Genomic DNA, 21538 nt, shown 5'->3' with positions numbered 1-21538 from the left:
ACTTGTGAAAGTGGGATTAATTCTTTGCCAGATCATTCCTTGAAGCCATTGGTTATGCGTGGATATTTTTCATAAGAGATTCTAAATATTTTAGAAATATTTTGTTTTAGTTGTGTATCTTGCTCGTAAGACATAGCAAAATTCAACGAAACACAAATTGTAAGAGCTTACAGTTGCAGGAAAATGTATTTGAACCCTTTGGATTTACCTGGATTTCTGTGTTGGTCATTAAAAATATGATCTAATATTAAACTACAGTAGAAGGTCACAAACATATGGTCACATCAATAGACAAACACAGTCTGCGCAAACAAATAATACACAAATAATCCATTTCCATTGCTTTATTGACCACACCATGTAAACATTCATAGTATAGAGTGGGAAAAAAGTCTGTTAACCCTTGAATTAAATAATTGGTTGACCATCCAGTTAAGTCTTTTGTGCCAAAAGCAGACATAATATAGATTTTCATGACCATTTTCCACCCTCTGACTGCTCTGCCTTTAAGACTTCTGTATAAACTCTCTCTTCACGTGTGAAATGACTTGTGAGTTGTGGATGTCCTGTTGGCTCCAATATAGTTTTTTACTACTTGATCCTTTAATCAAAGCCTACATTCCATTGTGACAGTATGGGCTACACACAACCAACAATGGCAAAAGGTTTGATGGACTTTCTTTACTTTTTACTAGGCCCGGGTATCAGTATAGATTTCCTGCTTTGATTTGATTCTGATTCACAAGCTCTCGATTCCATTGGTTCGAATTAGATTTGATTCTGTTTAATTTGGGTATATTTCAGTTATCATGTCCATTTTGCTTGCATCTAAAAGAAAATTGATGATTCTCAATACAACTGCAAAATACGACTATGCCCACATTAATCTGGATAAATGTGAAAACTGAGTTTGTGTTTTGAAACATTCCCTATAAACTGCTGTTTTTCAAAAGTTTTCCAATGTTGCTTGTTGGTTGCACACTGAAATGTCTGAAAATGCCTAATTCCCCTTAATGCGCATGTGAATTTTTGCATGTTCCGCCACCTGAAAGCAATTCCAAGTAAATTTACCATCGCCATTGACGCAGTTTTAGTGTGGACGGAAGGCCAAAAGGAAGAGAAAAAGATGTTTGTTTTTTTATTTGTCCAGATTAATGTGGACATTGTCTAATTTGAGTGAACATTGTTTTATGTTCTTAAGTAATTATTTAAGACAAGTAAACCGTTAGTAATAGAGTAAGAACAAAGAAAAAAATGCACTTTTTTCACAGACTTTGATGACGCCTTATTATATTTCTGTAGTAATTCGTGTAAATAAGAGCTGTCGAAATTTACATGATGGCCATTTAAAAATGATTAATTTAAAATGTTTAACATGTTATTTCTTATTCGCGATTAACACATTTGACATTGTATTAAGCTCCATGTAAGTGCTGAACACTGGTTGGAATAGGGTGGCAGCTTTATGCTGTTTCTGTGGTCTTACACTGACGCGCACACACAACAGTGGTTCTGTGTCAAATGATGATCAAGTGATGGAGAAATTTTAACTGTAAAACAAACCCAGATGGGACTTGTGATAAACAGTATTCACACAACTTGCTGGAGTAAAGCATCAGCATTTCCCCAGCTTTGCGTTCCAGACAATTCAGATTGAAGTATCAGTATGTGGACAGTGCCAGCACTAAAAGCAAAACAAGACATTCTCTGCAAGCCTTTTTCATGTTGCGTTCAAAGTGAAAAATCATATGCAGCTTCACGATTACTGTAACGAAGTGGATAGCCACCATTAATATGTGGAGCATGATGACTTAAGAGATATAATGCCCATTATACTGAAAACGCAAACTACTGGGACTGGATATTTGAGGTAGTCAACCTCCCACTTAGACTTTGGGAAATATTTGGTGTTGGTTGGTTAAATTGGTGCCAATTTTAGTGCGTTTCTGTCTTTATACTGTGAAATGCTTTAGAAAATGTTAATAAAACATTATTGATACATATTGTTTTCTTTTCTAAGAAGGAACTAAATGCATTTTGACAGGAAATGTATGAATAACTTGAATTTCCTCACTTTCAAAATCTGAGATTAATCAAAATTAGCCTTAATATTTTAATTATGCTTAGAATTAGTTCAAAAATACTATTTACCACAGTTGTGATGGGGTTTCTAATACATCTGCTGACTTTTTGGCATTCATCATAATCCACCACTCTCTATTTTTTTTACTAAAAATCGATTTCTTTTCTTTTTCCTTTTTTACACAGCTCTACTTTTTACTTAATTCCTCTGGTGTTTAGGAACAATAGTATTTATACTGCTTCTCCCTTGTTAATGTGACTAGACAGGCCAAGTTTCTGAATAATGAATAGGCAAAGTTGGCGTGTACACATGGGTGATCTTATGTTCATTTTTCATGTTTCTGTCATACGAAATCCAAGGATTTCAGAATAAACTGTTTTTGCAGCTCAGTTTCATTAGATAGTCTTTGTGGACTGGGTCAGAAATTTTGAGTTCTGTTTTCACAGTATATTGTGAAAATATACTGTGAAATATACTTTTATTTGTAATATCTTAAATACACCTTGTGAGTCCAACCTAGGCCTCTGAAGTCTGCCGAATCTTTGGTCCTCAACTTTGAAACAAGACCTGATACCAAAGAGATCTCTTCTGAGAAATGTTGGTATAGTTTCAGTAAGGATTTACTTTAAATAGCTGGTGGCTGATTCCAGACTTGGCCTTTGACTTTGCTTCAGAGCTAAACACTGCTAGACATTAAAGCTCTCCCTTTACTGTGTAAACACACATGAACTTCTTATCACAGTGTCCAACAAACCTATAATGCCATCATATCTCACAGTACAATTTAGCTTTTGTGCTGGGACAGTTTCTAGGACAAACAAACAAGTGCACACACACACAGAGCACTGTAGGAATCAGGATAGAGTTTACATCTCTCTGTCTCATTTCTTCCACGCTCTATAATGGAATGTGGAGCCCAAACCAATCATAGACAATATAAAGTGTAACAGAATCATGGCTGCAAGTTTAGGAAATAGTGTTTTCTGTTAAGTTATGAGCTATGAGTAATGAAACACTTTGGCAAGTTAACTGTTTGCATACATTTTTGTAGAACTATACGCAGTGTTAAATGGAGGTTGGCAGAGGCTTTGCTTGGTCTTAAATACATTGTATTATGCAGCCAGCAAAATTGTTGAAAAAAAAAAAAGAAACTGTAAAAATATAATGATTACCTCCCAAAAAGTTGGGGCGACAAATTTAGGAGTACAACACTGGGTAGTACGATAGTTTCTAAAGCCTGGGAAATCAGAATTCTCTGCAAGCTGAACACAACCTAAGAGCTTTGACTTGTGACTTTTTCAGTGGGATTCTTCAGACCGCAACAAACCCCACAGTAAAATTACTTGTTACCAAGGGAGCAGTAGTCATTGTTTTCCCTTGTTCATGAATGAATGTCAAGACTACTGATACTACCACTTGAAAGCTTGAGTTTGAAGCAAGTTTCTTCTCATAGGATGCAGTGTACGTTTTGCTTTGGGGTTTGTTTAATTGTACAGAGATAGTAGAGAGTCACAGTGTTCCAATTAAGGATGTGAATTTTTGAGTAATTTTACAGTCGAGTTATCTAACCAACAGAAAATGAGTAATCGATTACTCATAAATAAAAATGTAATTTCAACATTTAGCATGATAGCATTTTTATGTTTTATAATTTCTTGTGATGTTATTCTGTAAAACATGTGGTCAAAGTTGGGTTTTTATCAAATGCGCTCTGCCCGTTCAGATATTTAACACGGATACCTGTCTGATTCAGAGTTTCTTGTACTGCTTCGAATTTCCTTTCCACCCTAAAACAGATCCTTGTCTGTTTACCAATAGAGTACAATTTAATAAGAATCAAAATATTACAAGTATTGACAGACTTGGCTTTGCTTGAAAGCACACGTCATCATGTCTCCTCCTCTCATCCAACATCTCGACAACAAACATCCACCGTGCCTCTAATGGACTCAATTGTAATTGCGACATTCGGTGAGAGATCCAGAGGGAAAGTACAGTATAATACAATGTTGCCCATGGCAGGCAAATGCGCAAAGAAAAATCCATTTGCAATATTTGAGTAGGGTTTATAATAGTCGATTAGCTGGTTCAGAATGAGTACTCAATTAGTCTAAATGTACTAAATGAAACAATAGGGTGTTTCAATATATGACTTTTGCTCACATCCATGTGAATGTGCATTTCAATCCAATAAATACATTATACCAATTGGTGACATTACCTGTGCTATAGATTAATAGGGATCGCTAAGTTATTGCAGGGGAATTGATTTCAAAGACAGACGTGAAAAGCTTAAACTGAAAAATAAAACAGGTGAACCCAAACATTGGTCACAGATTTGTTCTGATTGGGTCCCAGACAGAAATGAAAAACAATGCAAATGCAAAATATTACAATGCATCTAACCATATAATCATGCAAGGTTAAGATAGCAAAATAAATATGTTTATAAACTTATATATATATATATATATATATATATATATATTGCTATATCTGTATATTGCTTATATACAACAGCTCAGTTACATTTTTTAAAAATTTGGAAAAATAGAGTACAGTCATAACAGATGCATTTGTGCATGGAATAACTTTCTTACACAGTGGATCAGAATCTGCCGTTGCTGGTTCAAGCCAAATGATGCATCCAAGCCTTCGTTAGTAATTCAAATATGTCACTTTAGAAATAGTATCACGGCTTGTGCTGTTTCTAACAAGTTATTGGATGAACAAGGATGGATGTGTGTGTGTGTGTGTGTGTGTGTGTGTGTGAGTGAGAGAGAGAGTGATCACATGTTACCACACTCAAGCAGAGATGTTGTCAGCGTTCTGAAGATCAGCTTTCTCAGTGGAAAAATAGCATCCAACAGGGGTATTTCTCTCTATTTCACAGTAGCCAGTGCACAAGAGTCGATCACTATAGAAAACGCAATGTCCGCCGCCTTGTTAAAGAGCTCCCAGTATACAGTATTATTGCTCAATGGGGCAGTTTTCACTGTTGATGAGATGGATAGCCTGAGGGAAAAATCTGTTCCTGTATTTGACGGTTCTGGTACACAGTGCTCTGAAGCGTCGGCCAGAAGGCAACAGTTCAAAAAGTTAGTGGGCTGGATGAGTGGGGTCTAGAGTGATTTTTTCAGCCTTTTCAAACAGCCAGCTGTTTAACTTCCCTTCTGTATGCAGACTTGCGAGGAAGTACATTTGAAAAATATTTGAAACCAGTATTTACCAAATGTATATAGTGCTTATGCATGTTAGAGGGAAGATGTTCTCTGACATCATGCCTTAAAACATTAAGATTAAAGAATACTGTATACCGTAAGGGGGATCAGAGAGTGTGTGCCAACTACAGGGGTATCACACTTCTCAGCCTCCCTGGTAAAGTTTACTCCAAGGTGCTGGAGAGGAGGTTTCGGCCGATTGTCGAACCTCGGATTGAAGAGGAACAATGCGGTTTTCGTCCTGGCCGTGAAACGACGGACCAGATCTTTACTCTCGCAAGGATCCTGGAGGGGGCCTGGGAGTATGCCCATCCGGTCTACATGTGTTTTGTGGATCTGGAGAAGGCGTATGACCGGGTCCCCCGGGAGAGACTGTGGGAGGTGCTGCGGGAGTACGGGGTGGGGGGGGTCCCTTCTTAGGGCGATCCAATCCCTGTACGTCCAAAGCGAGAGCTGTGTCCGGGTCCTCGGCACGAAGTCGAGTTCATTCCATGTGGGGGTTGGTTTCCGCCAAGGCTGCGCTTTGTCACAAATCCTGTTTGTGATATTCATGGACAGGATATCGAGGCGCAGTCGGGGTGGGGAAGGTGTGCGGTTCGGTGGGCTGGGGATCTCATCGCTGCTTTTTGCAGATGATGTTGTCTTCATGTCATCATCGGTCCGTGACCTTCAGCTCTCACTGGATCGCTTGGCAGTCGAGTGTGAAGCAGCTGGGATGAGGATTAGCACCTCTAAATCTGAGGCCATGGTTCTCAGCAGGAAACCGATGGAGTGCGTACTCCAGGTAGGGAATGAGGTTTTGCCCCAAGTGAAGGAGTTCAAGTACCTCGGGGTCTTGTTCACGAGTGAGGGGACAATGGAGCGGGAGGTTGGCCGGAGAATCGGGGCAGCGGAGGCGGTATTGCACTCGCTCTATCGCACCGTTGTCACGAAAAGAGAGCTGAGCCGAAAGGCAAAGCTCTCGATCTACCGGTCAATTTTTGTTCCTACCCTCACCTATGGTCATGAAGGTTGGGTCATGACCGAAAGAACTAGGTTGAAGATGGATGGATGGATGGATATACCGTAATTTCCGGACTATTGAGCGCACCTGAATATAAGCCGCACCCACTGAATTTAAAAAACCTGTCTATAAGCTGCAGGTGCCTACCTTGAAACAAATTAACTTTACACAGGCTTTAACGAAACACGGCTTGTAACAAAAATAAATAGGCTTTAACGAAACACGGTGTGGCAGCGGGGGCGTGGTCAAGCGCCCGTCCGGGAGAGAAAAGCGGTAAGGGCGCTTACATCAAGTGCTGAAAACTGTCACACTGGTGCCAGTGCGACAGTTTTCCCAAGAAGGACACGTGAAGCAGGGCACTTGACGTTCCAGATAAGGCTTTTAATGGCCACAGCAGTGTTTACAATCAATTTTATAAAGTTTCTCAATTCTTGGACTTCTATGCGCCAACACTAGACTGACGTGTGTCTGTCTGTCACTCACTCACTCTCGCTCTCTCTCTCTGCTGCCTTTTTATGCCACTCTCCCCACGCTTACTGAAATTAGACACAGGTGTTAGACATTAGCTCAGGTGTGAGCGCCCACCGCTTTTCTCTCCCGGACGGGCGCTTGACCACGCCCCCGCTGCCACACACGGCTTGTAACAAAAAATAAAAAATTTGCAGTAAACAGTAGCCTAGCAAGAAAGTCATTGGTCACTATCTTCCTCCTCTTGTGCATATGAAACCACTGAAGTCATCTCCTTCGGTGTCGGAGTTGAATAGCCTCAGCTTTAGTTGTCTTTTTGCACTGAGTCAATTCCTCACGCTGCTGTTTCCAACGTCTCCCGTGCAGCAGCTCTATTTACTTTACCAACAGCCAGATCAATCGCCTTCAACTTGAAAGCTGCATCATATGCATTTCTCCGTGTCTTGAGGGTGACAAAATGATGGGAAGTTTGAGCGCGCTCGATTTAATCTAAACAGTAAACAAAAAAGTTGTTTGACCTTAACACGTTCGGCAATTTCATTGGTCTAATGAAAGCTTCATGCCGCCAAAAAACTGAGCACGTCACAGAATGTTTTTTTTAATTTTTTAAATAAAATTTGAAAGCGGGAAAAATCCATATATTAGCCGCATCGTTGTTTAAGCCGCGAGGTTCAAAGCGTGGGAAAAAAGTTGCGGCTTATAGTCCGGAAATTACGGTATATGCGCTGCAAAAAGACGTGGTTTATACATATAGATTTATAACATTTTCAATTGAGTTATGTTAAATCCCCTGTAATTTAAAATCTCTTTATTAATATCAAGACTCTATTAAACATTTATTTTTTGCATTTGCATGAAAATGGACAATCCTTTGTAGACAGATTGCACCTGTGTTCCTCATCTCTGATCGCATCCAAACTGTTTCGTAACTTGAGAAGAGTGATTCAGTGCTCAACAAGCCTGAATGCTGATTCTGAGTCAGGCACATTGAAAGTAGATGCCAAAAGAGGAGCTGTCAGCCCTGCTTGGTCTGGAGGTCAATCACATGATTAACGGCGATGACATCATCCCCTGGGGCTGCCCACTCTTTTGTTACTGGATTGGATAATGTGATACGTGAAGGTCTGACTCCATTATGTAATCTCAGGGGCTAAGAATAGGGCCTCCTAAATCAGATGGGAGCCTTGAGAAGACCTGGAAACACTGTTACTATTGCTCATACTAAGGGTTAGAGATTTGAAAAACCTTCTAACCCTAAATATTAAACTTAAGCACATAACTAATGCCTAATGCCATATAAATTCCCTGCCTATGTTCACTCTGGTTTTCACTCAACCATGATCACATTGCCGCTTAGCCAGATGGGATTCAGTAGATAAATGTTTTTTTTTTGTTTTTTTTGCTTACTCCGTGTTTGTGTAGGAGTCGGTGTTGTGATGGGAGCCGGACATTTGCTGGATTCCATCTCTAAGATAACGTTACCTAGTGTTGCAGTGTGTTGTCGTTGTTGAACAGCGGAAGAGAAGCTATTACTGTTTGAGGCAGGGCTGTCAGGAGCACGCATAAACTTTGCTATTCCCGGCAAAAGCGACCCGCTCCCTTCACATGAAAATAAGTCTATAGGCAACCTAGGAAGTCCGGGAAGGTCTAATTGTTTAAGTTGCGTTACAAGCTGTCACATATTGGCAAAATAAATAGGCGAATATTACAACCTTTAAGTGTGAAATATAGCTCTTTGTGAATGTAAAACCTTTGCAAAGTTATAAAGCACTAAGTCCATGCCAAAGGGAGTTACTCTCTCCCACAGAAAACATTGCTCCTGAACTGCCTGAAACACCTGAGCCAGTACTTCCATGATATAGCTATGTCACTATATTTAATTCCCGACTAAGGGCTACATCGTTTATGGTAAGGGACATTACATTTACGACACATGCTTTGTCAAGTGTTTGACCAGTCACAATAGACTGGGCCAGTTGACCAATCAGAGCAGACTAAGCTTTTCGGTTAGAGACAGGAGCTACAACGGAGCGTTTCAGACAGAGGGTGAAAAGTGGTGCTGCAGCAATGTACAGTATGAGAAAAATTATGTGTTTTTTGAACAATAAGGCATGTAAACCTATTCTAGTAGACCCATAAAATAAAATTATGAACCTGTAAATGAGGATAATATGGGCTCTTTACAACACTAACATTTTTTGTTCTGAGTTAGAACCGGTTCTCAGATCCCAACCCTTGTTGTTAGTTGTTGTAGATTAAATGTGCAAAGTTTTTTTGTGAAATCCAGTTAATGTGTCTAGCAGTGTTGTAGTACTTGAGACCGGAGTCCAAGACCATATTTTCATGGTCTTGGACTTGTCATAGATTTGTGAGCAAATGTCTTGTCTCATTCTCGAACAAGTGTGGACTCGGACTTAACCCTGAGTCCAGTCGAGTCTCTTTTAAAAAATATACAGTGAAAGTTTAGATTGATCTGAAAAAGTTTTTTACTGACAATATCAGAGATCTTGACGTTTGTTCCGCATATCAATCTGCTGAGTAGAATCAGAACAAGTGATGACCGATTCACAAATAAATAATTCTATCGAGTCAGGAATTGGCCAAACAGGTCAGCAAAAAGGTCTGAATCGACTGGCCATTGAGTCCAATTAGTTTGGACTGTCTCACTGAATAATTTGCAGCAGCTTTTAACTCACTAATACAACATTTGGATATTTTAGAAAATAGAAAACAAACAAATCATTGGATAAAGTGGATAATTACCTACAGTCAACAAAAGACTGCTTTTTTGAGAGGTAACTTTGAGAAATTTCCACTGGTGCTGTGTCTTGTTAATAAGGGGCTGTTCACACCAAATGCATTGTTGTGTCCACCCATGCTGTTTTCCAGTTTTTTTTCTATGTAAACATGCTATACGGATGTCTTTGACCATTGCATTACGCATCACTGTTTTTGGCGTCTTTGTCAAGTTAAAAAGAACATCAACAACCTGTGTTATACATACAACACACAAACATCTATTTGATGTGTGTTTACATCTGGAAGACTCGGATGTCAATAAGACATTTCTCAAAACAGACGTTTATGATTTATAATGATTGTAAATCTGATCTTTTTATGATGTTTAGCAGATGTTCGATGCTTTCCTGATGAAATGATCTTAAACAGACTTCTCAGAGATGTACTTGTGCTATCTGGGTTCGTTGCACTGCTTTGGTCTGAATGGCCTCTAGTCTTTTAGAAATAGTTTAGCCATTAGTTAGATGAATGCTACACATACTGGAGACAATTTTAAAATACGTCTCTCAATGTCATTTGAATTGAATGATTTCTGGAAAAGAAGAAAAAAAGAAAAACGGTTTCTGTATGTACCCCAAGATGAAATCTTGCAGGCAAAAGTAAGCAGAAATGTTTTCTTGGCTTGCAATTGAGGAAATTGTTATCAAATTGAATGTAAATGTTTATATTCAATGTCTTTGTAAACTTTTATATTTCATTTATATATATATATTTTTAGGCCCATTTTAGTTATAGTACAATAATACTGTATTTTGTAAGCAGACATGTTTACTTGACTTGAATGGAATATAATAGTATACAGAAGCTGGTAGAATGTAATGCCACATTGTTCTGAGCCACATAGGCCTTTCATTTAAAGGTTGAACTGGAAAATCAAACTTACCATGATATCTTGACATATAGGAGTTCATAGCACTATAAAAACATACTGTACATTTTAGAACCGAAAACTTCTTCATTAGTCCAAAAAAAAAAAAAAAATGCTTTATTGAAACCAAGGAACTAAACACAACTCGCTCTCTACTTCCTTCTCACTAATACGGCATAGTGAAGTATTCCATCAGCACAGGCCAGCCTCTGCATTAACAGATCAACGCTTACTTTATCGTCAACATTTCTTGATATATGCGCCTAGAGTCAATAGTTCTTTAAATTATACATTTAATACATTAATAAAAAAGCTCTTGTTTTAGACTCAGCCTTTACCGGTCTCGACTCAGACTTGGCCCTCTTAGGTAGGTCTTGGTCTTGACTCGTACTCAACCTACTCTGGTCTTGGACTGGACTTACACTCGGATGAGCTGGTCTTGACTACAACACTGGTGTCTAGGTCTTTGTAAAGTTTCAAAATTCTGAATCGACAAAATGAAGACATACCTTTAAGCTAGCTGCACTATATAATCTTTCTCTCAGAAAATTGGATCCCTTTATATGAGCGAAAATATGTAATTTTGGTCTCAGTGGAAATGTTCGCTATCTGGAGCTCATTTTCTGGATGTTCCTCTCATTGCAAGCCAAGTTGCTTTTATGACGCATTCAGTTTTAAAATAATCTAGAGATTGCTTCATGTTATTCCTGTAAGTCTGATGGTCGGTCATGCTTCTCTCATGTTGTTTACTAACCTTGTGGAACTATTTGGGTTAAGAAACACCCTGTGCTAAATTGGTAGTAGACCCTTAGACTCAACTAAGAAAGAGATTGCATATTTTACCATGAAGAAATATTTGATAACAGTTTTTTTCTCTTCTTTTCTTCATTTCAGACAATTACCTCATTTGTCAGAGGTAAATGTGATATCCGACAGAGGGAAATTTCAGTACGTGTATCATGGCTGTGGCCGGCTGTCCAGATTATTTTCTACACCATCCAAATTATCAGGTACATTGTATAACTTATGCATTATTCTTGTTATTTGTAACTTATTTTTTGTTTACAAAGGATTACTCTAGAGTCATACTAAAAATTTACCATTCTGTATTACTTTAGTACAAAGCATCTCTTGAATACTACACCATGTCAAAAAAACTGTTTATTGACAAATATGGATACATTTATGTGGTGTTACATTTTGTAAGACTAAAAATCTGAAATCTTTTTTCCAAAGTGGAGCATGTTGATGAAAATGCTAATTGTCAATGGGCCATTTTGGCATCTTATTCAAAACTGCTTTTTATTGATCTAGGTTATATCCAAGCCTTTAGTTCAATGTAAAGTATATAACTTTGCAATAAGGTATTAGATCTGTGCTATATTGTGAAAATAGTCATGAATTAGACTAAGATGTTGGTAATATTTAAAGTCCTTATTGCTAATAATAAAATATTTATAAAATAAATATAATAAGCAAATTCATTAAAGACACATCCTTCTGCTTTATAATATATTGCCTGACATGTAAACAATAACATAATGTTATTCTATTGGTACTGCACAGTGATACACAGTATCTAGTTAAACAAAAGTTTAGTTTTTAGTATTTTATCACGGCTGGATTGCTGTTTTGCCCAATTAGCTTCTAAGATTGAAACTATCCATTTAAAAAAAGTTTCTTAGAGTTATCTTCTGGCCATGTGATGTAATAATTTTTAATGTAGAGGATATAGACTGATAGCTGACATAAATTATTTAAATTATTATAGTTTCAAGTCTATGAGAGAGAGAGAGAGAGAGAGAGAGAGTGAGTGTGTGTGTGTGGGTGGGTGGGTTTGGGTGGTTTATGAGGACTTTTCTAGTGTCCCCATAATTCAAATCCCTTAAAAACATACTAAATTATGTTATTTTTTTGGGGGTGTAAAAATGCATAATGTTTTTTGTGAGGGTTTGGTTTTGGGGTAGGGTTAGGGGAGGGAATCTATAGTTCATACAGTTTAAAATAAATATGTCTATGGAGAGTCCTCATATGGCTAGCCACACCAGCGCGTGTGTGTGTGTGTGTGTGTGTGTGTGTGTGTGTGTGTGTGTGTGTGTGTGTGTGTGTGTGTGTGTGTGTGAGGGAGGTGCAAAAGAGAAGGTCTTCTGTGTATTTGATTGTACCTGTCATGAGCGGACCATGAATGAAGATGGAGAGGCAATGATTGGCCATGGCATTGATGTGCATTCCTTTGGGCTGTACGTATGGATTCACATAGTGTAACCTGACATAAAAGCATCTAAACTCTGGCCTCATCAGTGGATTAACTAGCTGGTTTTGGAGGGCTCTCTTTTGCATTTTTACGTACACGTGCAGCAGTTCAAACTGACTGGGAAATATCAGTTCAATAGCAACACCCTTGCTTGCTCCATGGCAAAATCACAAGCCTCTGTGCAGAAGATGTATTATGAGACAAATAAACACACAATACTTGGAGAATATCTTCACTGTGCTTTATTGACTCACTAACCTTAGCCCAAGTGTATATTAAATTATTTATATTAGCTTCATTTTTAAAACAAGCCAGCAATCGAACGAAAAAATTAATTTTATTTATATATATATATATATATATATATATATATATATATATATATATATATATATATATATATATATATATATATATATATATACATATATACACACACACACAGCGGGTTGACGCTGTTTTGGCAGTACGAGTGGTTTTTAATGTTACGGCTGATTGGTGTGTATATATATATACATTTACATTTATTCATTTGGCAGATGCTTTTATCCAAAGCGACTTACAAAAGAGGAAAACATAAGCGAATCATCTTAAGGAGACAGTGATACAAAAATTTTACTAGCATCAGAATAATATTCAAAACATATACAAGTGCAAATTTTATTTTTTATTTATTTATTTATTTTTTGTAAGTGACTAGTTAAGTGCTCTTGGAAAAGATGCATTTTAAGTAGTTTTTTGAAGACAGAGAGTGAGTCTGCTTCACGGATAGTGTTGGAGAGGTCATTCCACCAACGTGGTATGATGAAGCTGAAAGTCTGAGAAAGTGTTTTGGTGCCTCTTTGTGTTGGTACAACAAGGCGATGTTCATTAGCCGATCGCAGGCTTCTAGTGGGTGTGTAGCTCTGCAGTAATGATTTTAGGTATGTTGGAGCAGACCCAGTGATATATATATATATATATATACTCTGGTGGCCAAGTGTTTGGAATAATGTACAGATTTTGCTGTTTCTGAAGGAAATTGGTACTTTAATTCACCAAAGTGTCATTCAACCGATCACAAAATATAGTCGGGACATTATTGATGTAAAAAAACAGCACCCTCACTATTTGAACATAGTAATTTTACTTTTTAATCAAATCTAGACCGGCCCTATTTCCAGCAGCCATCACTCCATCAACATATCTTTGAGTAATCATGCTAAATGACTAATATGGTGCAAGAAAATCACTTGCCATTATATCAAACACAGTTGAAAGCTATTTGGTTCATTAAATGAAGTTTAACATTGTCTTTGTGTTTGTTTTTGAGTTGCTACAGTATGTAATAGACTGGCATGTCTTAAGGTAAATATTAGGTAAAAAAAAAAATTCAAAAAAGAAAAAGCTTTCTCTAGAAACTTTTTAGTCAATCATTGTTTTGAAGAATGAAGGCTATACAATGCTTGAAATTGCCAAAAAACTGACAAAGGTGTACACTACTGTCTTCAAAGACAAAAGACAACTGGCTGTAACAAGGACAGAAAGAGATGTGGAAGGTCAGATGTACAACTAAACAAGAGGATAAGTACATCAGAGTCTCTAGTTTGAGAAATAGACACCTCACATGTCCTCAGCTGACAGCTTCATTGAATTCTACCTGCTCAACACCAGTTTCATGTACAACAGTAAAGAGAAGTCTCAGGGGTGCAGGCCTTATGGGAAGAATTGCAAATAAAAAGCCACTTTTAAAACAGAAAACAAATAGAAAATGTTTGAGTGGGCAAAGAAACACAGACATTGGACAACAGATAATTGGAAAAGAGTGTTATGGATCTTAAACCCATTGAGATTTTGTGGGATCAGTTAGACTGTAAGGTGCGTGAGAAGTGCCCGACAAGACTGCCACATCTATGGCAAGTGCTACAGGAAGTGTGAGAACGCTTTGAAGTAGTTTAAGTCATGATATTAATGTCCTGACTACACATTGTGATCAGTTGAATGCCACTTTGGTGAATAAAAGTAACAAATTCTTTACTTAACTTTTGTCTGCCAGTGTATATATATATATATATATATACAGGGCTCGAGTTAAGGGGGATGCCATTCCCCTTGTTGTAAGAAATAAAAAAAAGCATCCCCCTTGTAAAACCACCATTCCCCCCTTACCATCCCTTCTAGATCAATTGTGTCATGGATTACTTGGAACTAATCATGTAAGTAAAATATTGAATTGTCTTAATTTGATAAATAACAGATTTTAAATAAGAGCAATTTGCAGGTCAGAATTAGATTTCGACATGTGTGGGGTTGCCAGATTTATATTGGTGAAATCCCCAAATTAGATTTTGAGACTTGTACAGTTTGGAAATATTCTGCCATGGTGACACTTTAATCACCATGTAAAATATGAAAAGACAATGCAGAAAAGCAGAGCGCATGTGGCGGAAGACAAAACTTGTAGTGCATTATAACATCTTCAAAGACAGCATCCATGCTTTTAATATGGAACTAGGCAAAGCTAGACAGACTTTCTTCTCAAATATTATAAACAGCAACTTAAACAACACACGCACTCTTTTTGTGACTGTAGAGAGACTGACAAACCCCCCAAGCCAGATTCCCAGTGAATTGCTCTCAGACAGCAAGTGCAATGAGTTTGCTTCTTTCTTCTCTGAAAAAATCAATAATATCAGAAAGATGATCAGCACATCCTTGAGTTGTGCTGGGGTCAGACAAATCAAACCACAACCTGAGAAAGTAGTTACTATGTCTGATTTCAAAGAAATTGATGGCAAAATTTTGGAAGAAACCGTACAGCACCTTAAAATATCAAGCTGCGCCCTTGATGCTCTTCCCACATCTTTTTTCAAAAGTGTGTTCAACTGTTTAGAAGCAGATCTCCTAGAAGTGATAAACTCTTCACTTCTCTCTGGGAGTTTTCCAAACTCCCTGAAAACTGCAGTTGTCAAGCCCCTCTTGAAAAAGAGCAATATGGATAAGACCATATTAAGCAAATATAGACCGATCTCAAATCTTCCTTTCATAGGCAAGATCATTGAAAAAGTTGTCTTCAATCAGCTGAACAAATTCTTGAACTCAAATGGATACTCTGACAATTTTCAATCTGGTTTCCGATCGCATCACAGCACAGAGACAGCGCTCATAAAGATAATAAACGATATTCGCTTAAATACTGATACAGGCAAATTATCAGTACTGGTACTACTCGACCTCAGTGCTGCATTTGACACTGTTGATCACAACATACTTCTTGACAGGCTGGAAAACTGGGTGGGGCTTTCTGGGATGGTCCTAAAATGGTTCAGGTCATACTTAGAAGGGAGAGGTTATTATGTGAGTATAGGAGACCATAAGTCTGAGTGGACGTCCATGACATGCGGAGTCCCTCAAGGCTCAATTCTTGCGCCACTCCTGTTCAACCTCTATATGCTCCCAATGAGCCAAATAATGAGAAAGAACCAAATTGCTTACCACAGCTATGCAGACGACACACAGATCTACTTAGCCCTATCTCCTAACGATTACAGCCCCACTGACTCCCTGTGCCAATGCATTGATGAAGTTAACAGTTGGATGTGCCAAAACTTTCTTCAGTTAAACAAAGACAAAACTGAAGTCATTGTGTTTGGAAACAAAGATGACGTTCTCAAGGTGAATGCATACCTTGACGCTAGGGGTCAAACAACTAAAAATCAAGTCAGGAATCTTGGTGTGTCTCTACAGTCAGATCTTAGTTTCAGTAGTCATGTCAAAGCAATAACTAAATCAGCATACTATCATCTGAAAAATATTGCAAGAATTAGATGCTTTGTTTCCAGTCAAGACCTAGAGAAACTTGTGCATGCTTTCATCACCAGCAGGGTGGATTATTGTAATGGACTCCTCACTGGCCTTCCCAAAAGACCATAAGACAGTTGCAGCTCATACAGAACGCTGCTGCCAGGATTCTGAGCAGAACCAGAAAATATGAACATATCACACCAGTCCTCAGGTCTTTACACTGGCTCCCAGTTACATTTAGGATTGATTTTAAAGTATTATTACTGGTATATAAATCACTCAATGGGCTAGAACCTCAATATATTGCAGATATGCTCACTGAATATAAACCCAACAGATCACTCAGATCATTAGGATCACATCAGCTAGAAATACCAAGGGTTCACTCTAAGCAAGGAGAGTCTGCTTTTAGCTTTTATGCCAGCCGCAGCTGGAACCAGCTTCCAGAAGAGATCAGATGTGCTCCTACAGTAGTCACATTCAAATCCAGACTCAAAACACATCTGTTTAGCTGTGCATTTACTGAATGAGCACTGTGCCACTGTGTTTGTACTGTATTTTATTTTATTCTAAACTGTTTCAATTATTCTTATTTTTTTATTCTTATTTTAATCTCTTCTATGTAAAGCACTTTGAATTACCATTGTGTATGAAATGTGCTATATAAATAAACTTGCCTTGCCTTGCCTAATCACACAATCTGGCAACCTTGAGCATCCGAGCTCTCTCTCCACCGCAAAAAGACGTGGGTTTTCTGAAAACACTGGCAAACAGGTATGTTGGAGTTTAGCGATGTGTTGACATGTCCTTTCTAGTGTTCACATGAAGCTTATGCCACTGAAGGTAATGCAAGTAGGGATGTGCTTAACAACTAATTTTACAGATGTTTATACTAGTCAACTAGTCTCAAAAGAAACCAACCTTCAGAAAACAGCCAAAAAATAAATAAAAAATTATACTGATTTGTTTATGTGATCCATTTAAAATACTTAATCTGTTTCAATCCCAAAGCTAAATTCCACTGAAAATGGGCATTCATTTGTGCCATGCTTGCCTTGCATTATCACCATTGTACATTAAATATAGAACATGACACGCATTCACTGAATCAACGTTAGCGAATATTTAACAGCCGTATTTATTGAAATCAATTGAATGAATGGGGCAGGACCAATTCATCAACCCTGCCTGTTCTAAACGGAATTCACCATGTAAAAGTTCCTTAACATATTAAAACAGTGACTCCAGCCAGGTCTCCTAAGCAACCAAATTGGCCCGGTTGCTAGGGAGGGTAGAGTCACATGGGGTAACCACATTGTGGTAGCGATTAGTGGTTCTCACTCTCAATGGGGCGGATGGTAAGTTGTGTGTGGTTCATGGAGAATAGTATGAGCCTCCACATGCTGTGAGTCTCCGCAATGTCATGCACAATGAGCCACATGATAAGCTGTGTGGATTAACAGTCTCAGAAGCGGAGGCAACTGAGACTTGTCCTCCGCCACCCGGATTCAGGTGAGTAACCGCGCCACCATGAGGACCTACTAAGTAGTGAGAATTGGACATTCCAAATTGGGAGAAAAGGGGATAAAAACAAAAACATTTTAAAACATACAGGACATTATTGAAAATAATTAACAGGTAGACTAAGTCAAATCTAGGAGAGAAAAAAAAAATGCACTGAAAAGTTGCTCGTATTTCACGACGTGCAGTTGCGCATTAGCCATTGATGACAGCTGTTCGGTAAAGAACTTTAACCAATAACAGTTATGATGTAAAACAAGTAGCCTTAGGATAAAAAAAAAAATAAGCCTGCGATGTAGCCTACATTAAACCTAATGTACCTAAACATGACATGCACACAGAATAAAAGATAGTTTAACCCGTTAAGCAGTTGGAACCTCATTGAAAATAAACAGTCATTTTCTTGGCTACTTACTCAAAAGCATACATTTTTGATGAGCAAAATTAACACATCGACATGGTCCAGTGAAAGACTGGACTTGACTCACCTGAGCGGCTATCCTGTGCTTGAAATAGCCTGCACAGCCAAAAGATTATGTACAAACATGCACAGATATAAAGATGACTCAATTGTGAAAACATCCAAAGGGACTTTCAAACCTTTGGAAATCTGATTCCCGCACCACCACCAAAGTGATTTCATAACTACTTTGCTGAGTTTGCTTGTCTGGCGAGAGGACATTTTCCTGCATGCCGCGAGTGAGAGAGGGAAGAAGCATGTGTGGCCTGAGGTGAAATTAAACTTTGTATCTACTCCATATATCCTCTTAATAATATAATAATTAAATTATATTTGTATTATTAATTCTATTTAAAATATGTAACATTAATATGACAGTAATTTAAGTGCAGCCTCTGTAAAAATAGAAAACCAAACGTAAATGTGTAAGAATGATGATCAGTTTAATGGGGGAAAATATTAACCGACTAGAAATTCCATTGTCGACATCAGAATCGTTTAGTTGACTAGTCTCGCACGTCCCTAAATGCAAGTTCTCAAAATTTTTGCGCACTTTCAAAAATGGCCAAGAGAACAGTCACAGTCAAAGTTATCTTGATAAGCTTAGATATACATCTGTCCACAGTTAGACAAATTGTCTATAAATGGAGACGATTTTTGTACTGTGGCTACTCTCACTAGAAGTGGCCGTCCAGCCAAGATGACTCAAAAGGCACACAACAGAATGCTTTGTGGGGGAAAAAAGAACCCTAAAGTAACAGCTAAAGACTTGAAGGAATCATTGGAACTAGTTAAAATCTCTGTTCATGAGTTTACTATACGGAACACATTAAACAGGTGTGGTGTCCATGGCAGGACACCATGAATGAAGCTGCTGCTTTCCAAAAAGAAAAGAAAAGAAAACATTTCCTGAAGTTTGCCAAAAAACTAAGGTTGAATTGTTTGGGAAGAACATGCAACACTACGCATGGCATAGAAGGGCACCATCATCCCAACTGTGAAGAACAGTGGAGAGCGCATCATGATTTGGGGCTGCTTTGGTGCTTCAGGGCCTGGAATGCGTCAAGCATCGAGAGGAAAAATTAATTCACAAGTTTATCAAGATATCCTACAGGATAATGTCAGGGTGGCTATGTGCCAGCTGAAGCTCAGTAGAAGTTGGGTGATGCAGAAGGACAATGGCCCTAAACATCAAAGTAAATCCACTACAGAATGGCTTCAAAAAGAAGCACAGTCAGAGCTTGACCCAATAGAGATGCTGTGAAATGACCTCAAGAGATCGGTTTACACCAGACATTTTAAGAATATGGCTGAGCTGAATCAGTTCTGTGAGGAAGAATTGTCGAAAATTCCTTCTGAACGTTGAGCATGTCTAATCCGCAGCTACCGGAATCGCTTAGTTGAGGTTATTGCTGTCAAAGCAGTATCTACCAGTTATTAAACCCAAGGGTTCACTTACTTTTTCCACAGCTCTGTTAATGTTTAATGGGATGTGTTCAATAAAGACATGACATATTATATTTGTTATTGTGTTGTTAGTTTAAGCACATTGTGTTTGTCTATACATAGTTGTGACTTTGATGAAGATGAAATCACATTTTATGACCAATTAATGCAGAAAACCATAATTTCAAAGGATCCACATACGTTTGCCACTGTGTATATATATATATATATATATATATATATATATATATATATATATATATATATATATATAGATAGATAGATAGATAGATAGATAGATAGATAGATAGATAGATAGATAGATAGATAGATAGATAGATAGATAGATAGATAGATAGTATTATTGCCCTTTCTTTATTTAATTTATAAATTAACCTTGCCCTATAATTCTGTGAACGAAAAAAAGTTTGGTTGAATGATATTCTCAGAATGTTCTCTTGAACACTTGAACATTAAGATAAGTCTATCAAAACATGTCCACAAAGAGTTCACTCTCAGAAATACTAGCTTTTGAATCTTAAATATAAATATTTAAAATCCACCCCTATCTACCTCTTTCTGGATAAATTCTAAAGTCTAAGCCGAGGACAAACCTACCCAATGTATCGATAACATTATTGTTAGTAACTTCAACAGTAACATTAACTTATAATCAACCACCAGTTATACATTGAGAAACGTTGTCTATAAGAACAAGGAATAAAATAACATGGTAGATTAATATCTCTGACGTTATTTAGATTTTCTTGTTACTAAGGTGTAATTCCACAGAAGAGCACATAGGTTATAAGAACCTTTGCAAATGTTGTACAACGTTAGCTAGGTAGTTGGTTAGCAAAATGTTGTTACAGTTGCTGTTGCAAAGATAACATGCAGAGAGGACGAGACAGTTTCCCAGAGCCAGCACACCAGCTCCAGACAGCGACACTCACAACTCTATTGCTACTATAGCTAACATCACATCAACAGCATATCTTGGTTCTGTGAAACATAGCAAAACTAATGTTACCCACTTATCAAGCAGAAACAGAGCAACCTTCGCATCCGTCTTCAGGCCTTTCAGCTCTCGCAGGTCTGTCCACTGTTTGAAAGCCTTTCCGATGTTTACGCAGCTCCTAGCCCTTGCCTGATCATACCCCTTCTTTTGCATTTTATATTCATCTGGCCTTTTTCTCTTGGGCTGTTTCTTGGCCATCAATCCTGCTTAGATGGTCATGCTGCCATCAATCCTGCTTAGAGTTCAGCAAGTTAGAGATATTTACCGTATTCTTCTTCTAATGAATTTCACTCTCGCACACTGTCCCATTTCTCCCATCTTCCCTCCCCTCCCCTACCCCCCATCCTGGGCAATATTTACATTTACATTTATGCATTTGGCAGAGGCTTTTATCCAAAGCGACTTACAGAGCCGTTATTACAGGGACAATCCCCCCTGAGCAACCTGGAGTTAAGTGCCTTGCTCAAGGACACAATGCTGGTGACTGTGGGGATCGAACCAACAACCTTCTGCTTAACAGTTTAGTGCTTTAGCCCACTACGCCACCACCACTCCACATATAAATATATATGTGACAATATAGCAATATAAATAATAGTTTAATGAAGAACTAA

The 21538-nt window shown here is 38.0% G+C and overlaps 1 protein-coding gene across 3 annotated transcripts in view; it reads left to right on the top strand.

Annotated features, from left to right (window-relative positions):
* Positions 1–21538, top strand: part of LOC127655796 (growth factor receptor-bound protein 10-like) — a 120909-nt gene that overhangs the window by 18634 nt on the left and 80737 nt on the right. For all 3 annotated transcript variants that reach the window (XM_052143773.1, XM_052143774.1, XM_052143772.1), the window contains exon 2: positions 11337–11452. In XM_052143773.1, coding sequence (XP_051999733.1) covers positions 11402–11452 — 51 coding nt within the window. In that variant the 5' untranslated portion in view covers positions 11337–11401. The remainder of the gene's footprint in view (positions 1–11336; positions 11453–21538) is intronic.

This window comes from Xyrauchen texanus, chromosome 15 (assembly GCF_025860055.1).
Source record: "Xyrauchen texanus isolate HMW12.3.18 chromosome 15, RBS_HiC_50CHRs, whole genome shotgun sequence".
NCBI lineage: Eukaryota > Metazoa > Chordata > Actinopteri > Cypriniformes > Catostomidae > Xyrauchen > Xyrauchen texanus.
The sequence above is the reverse complement of the archived record's forward strand: the minus strand, read 5'-3'. Positions and strand labels throughout refer to the sequence as shown.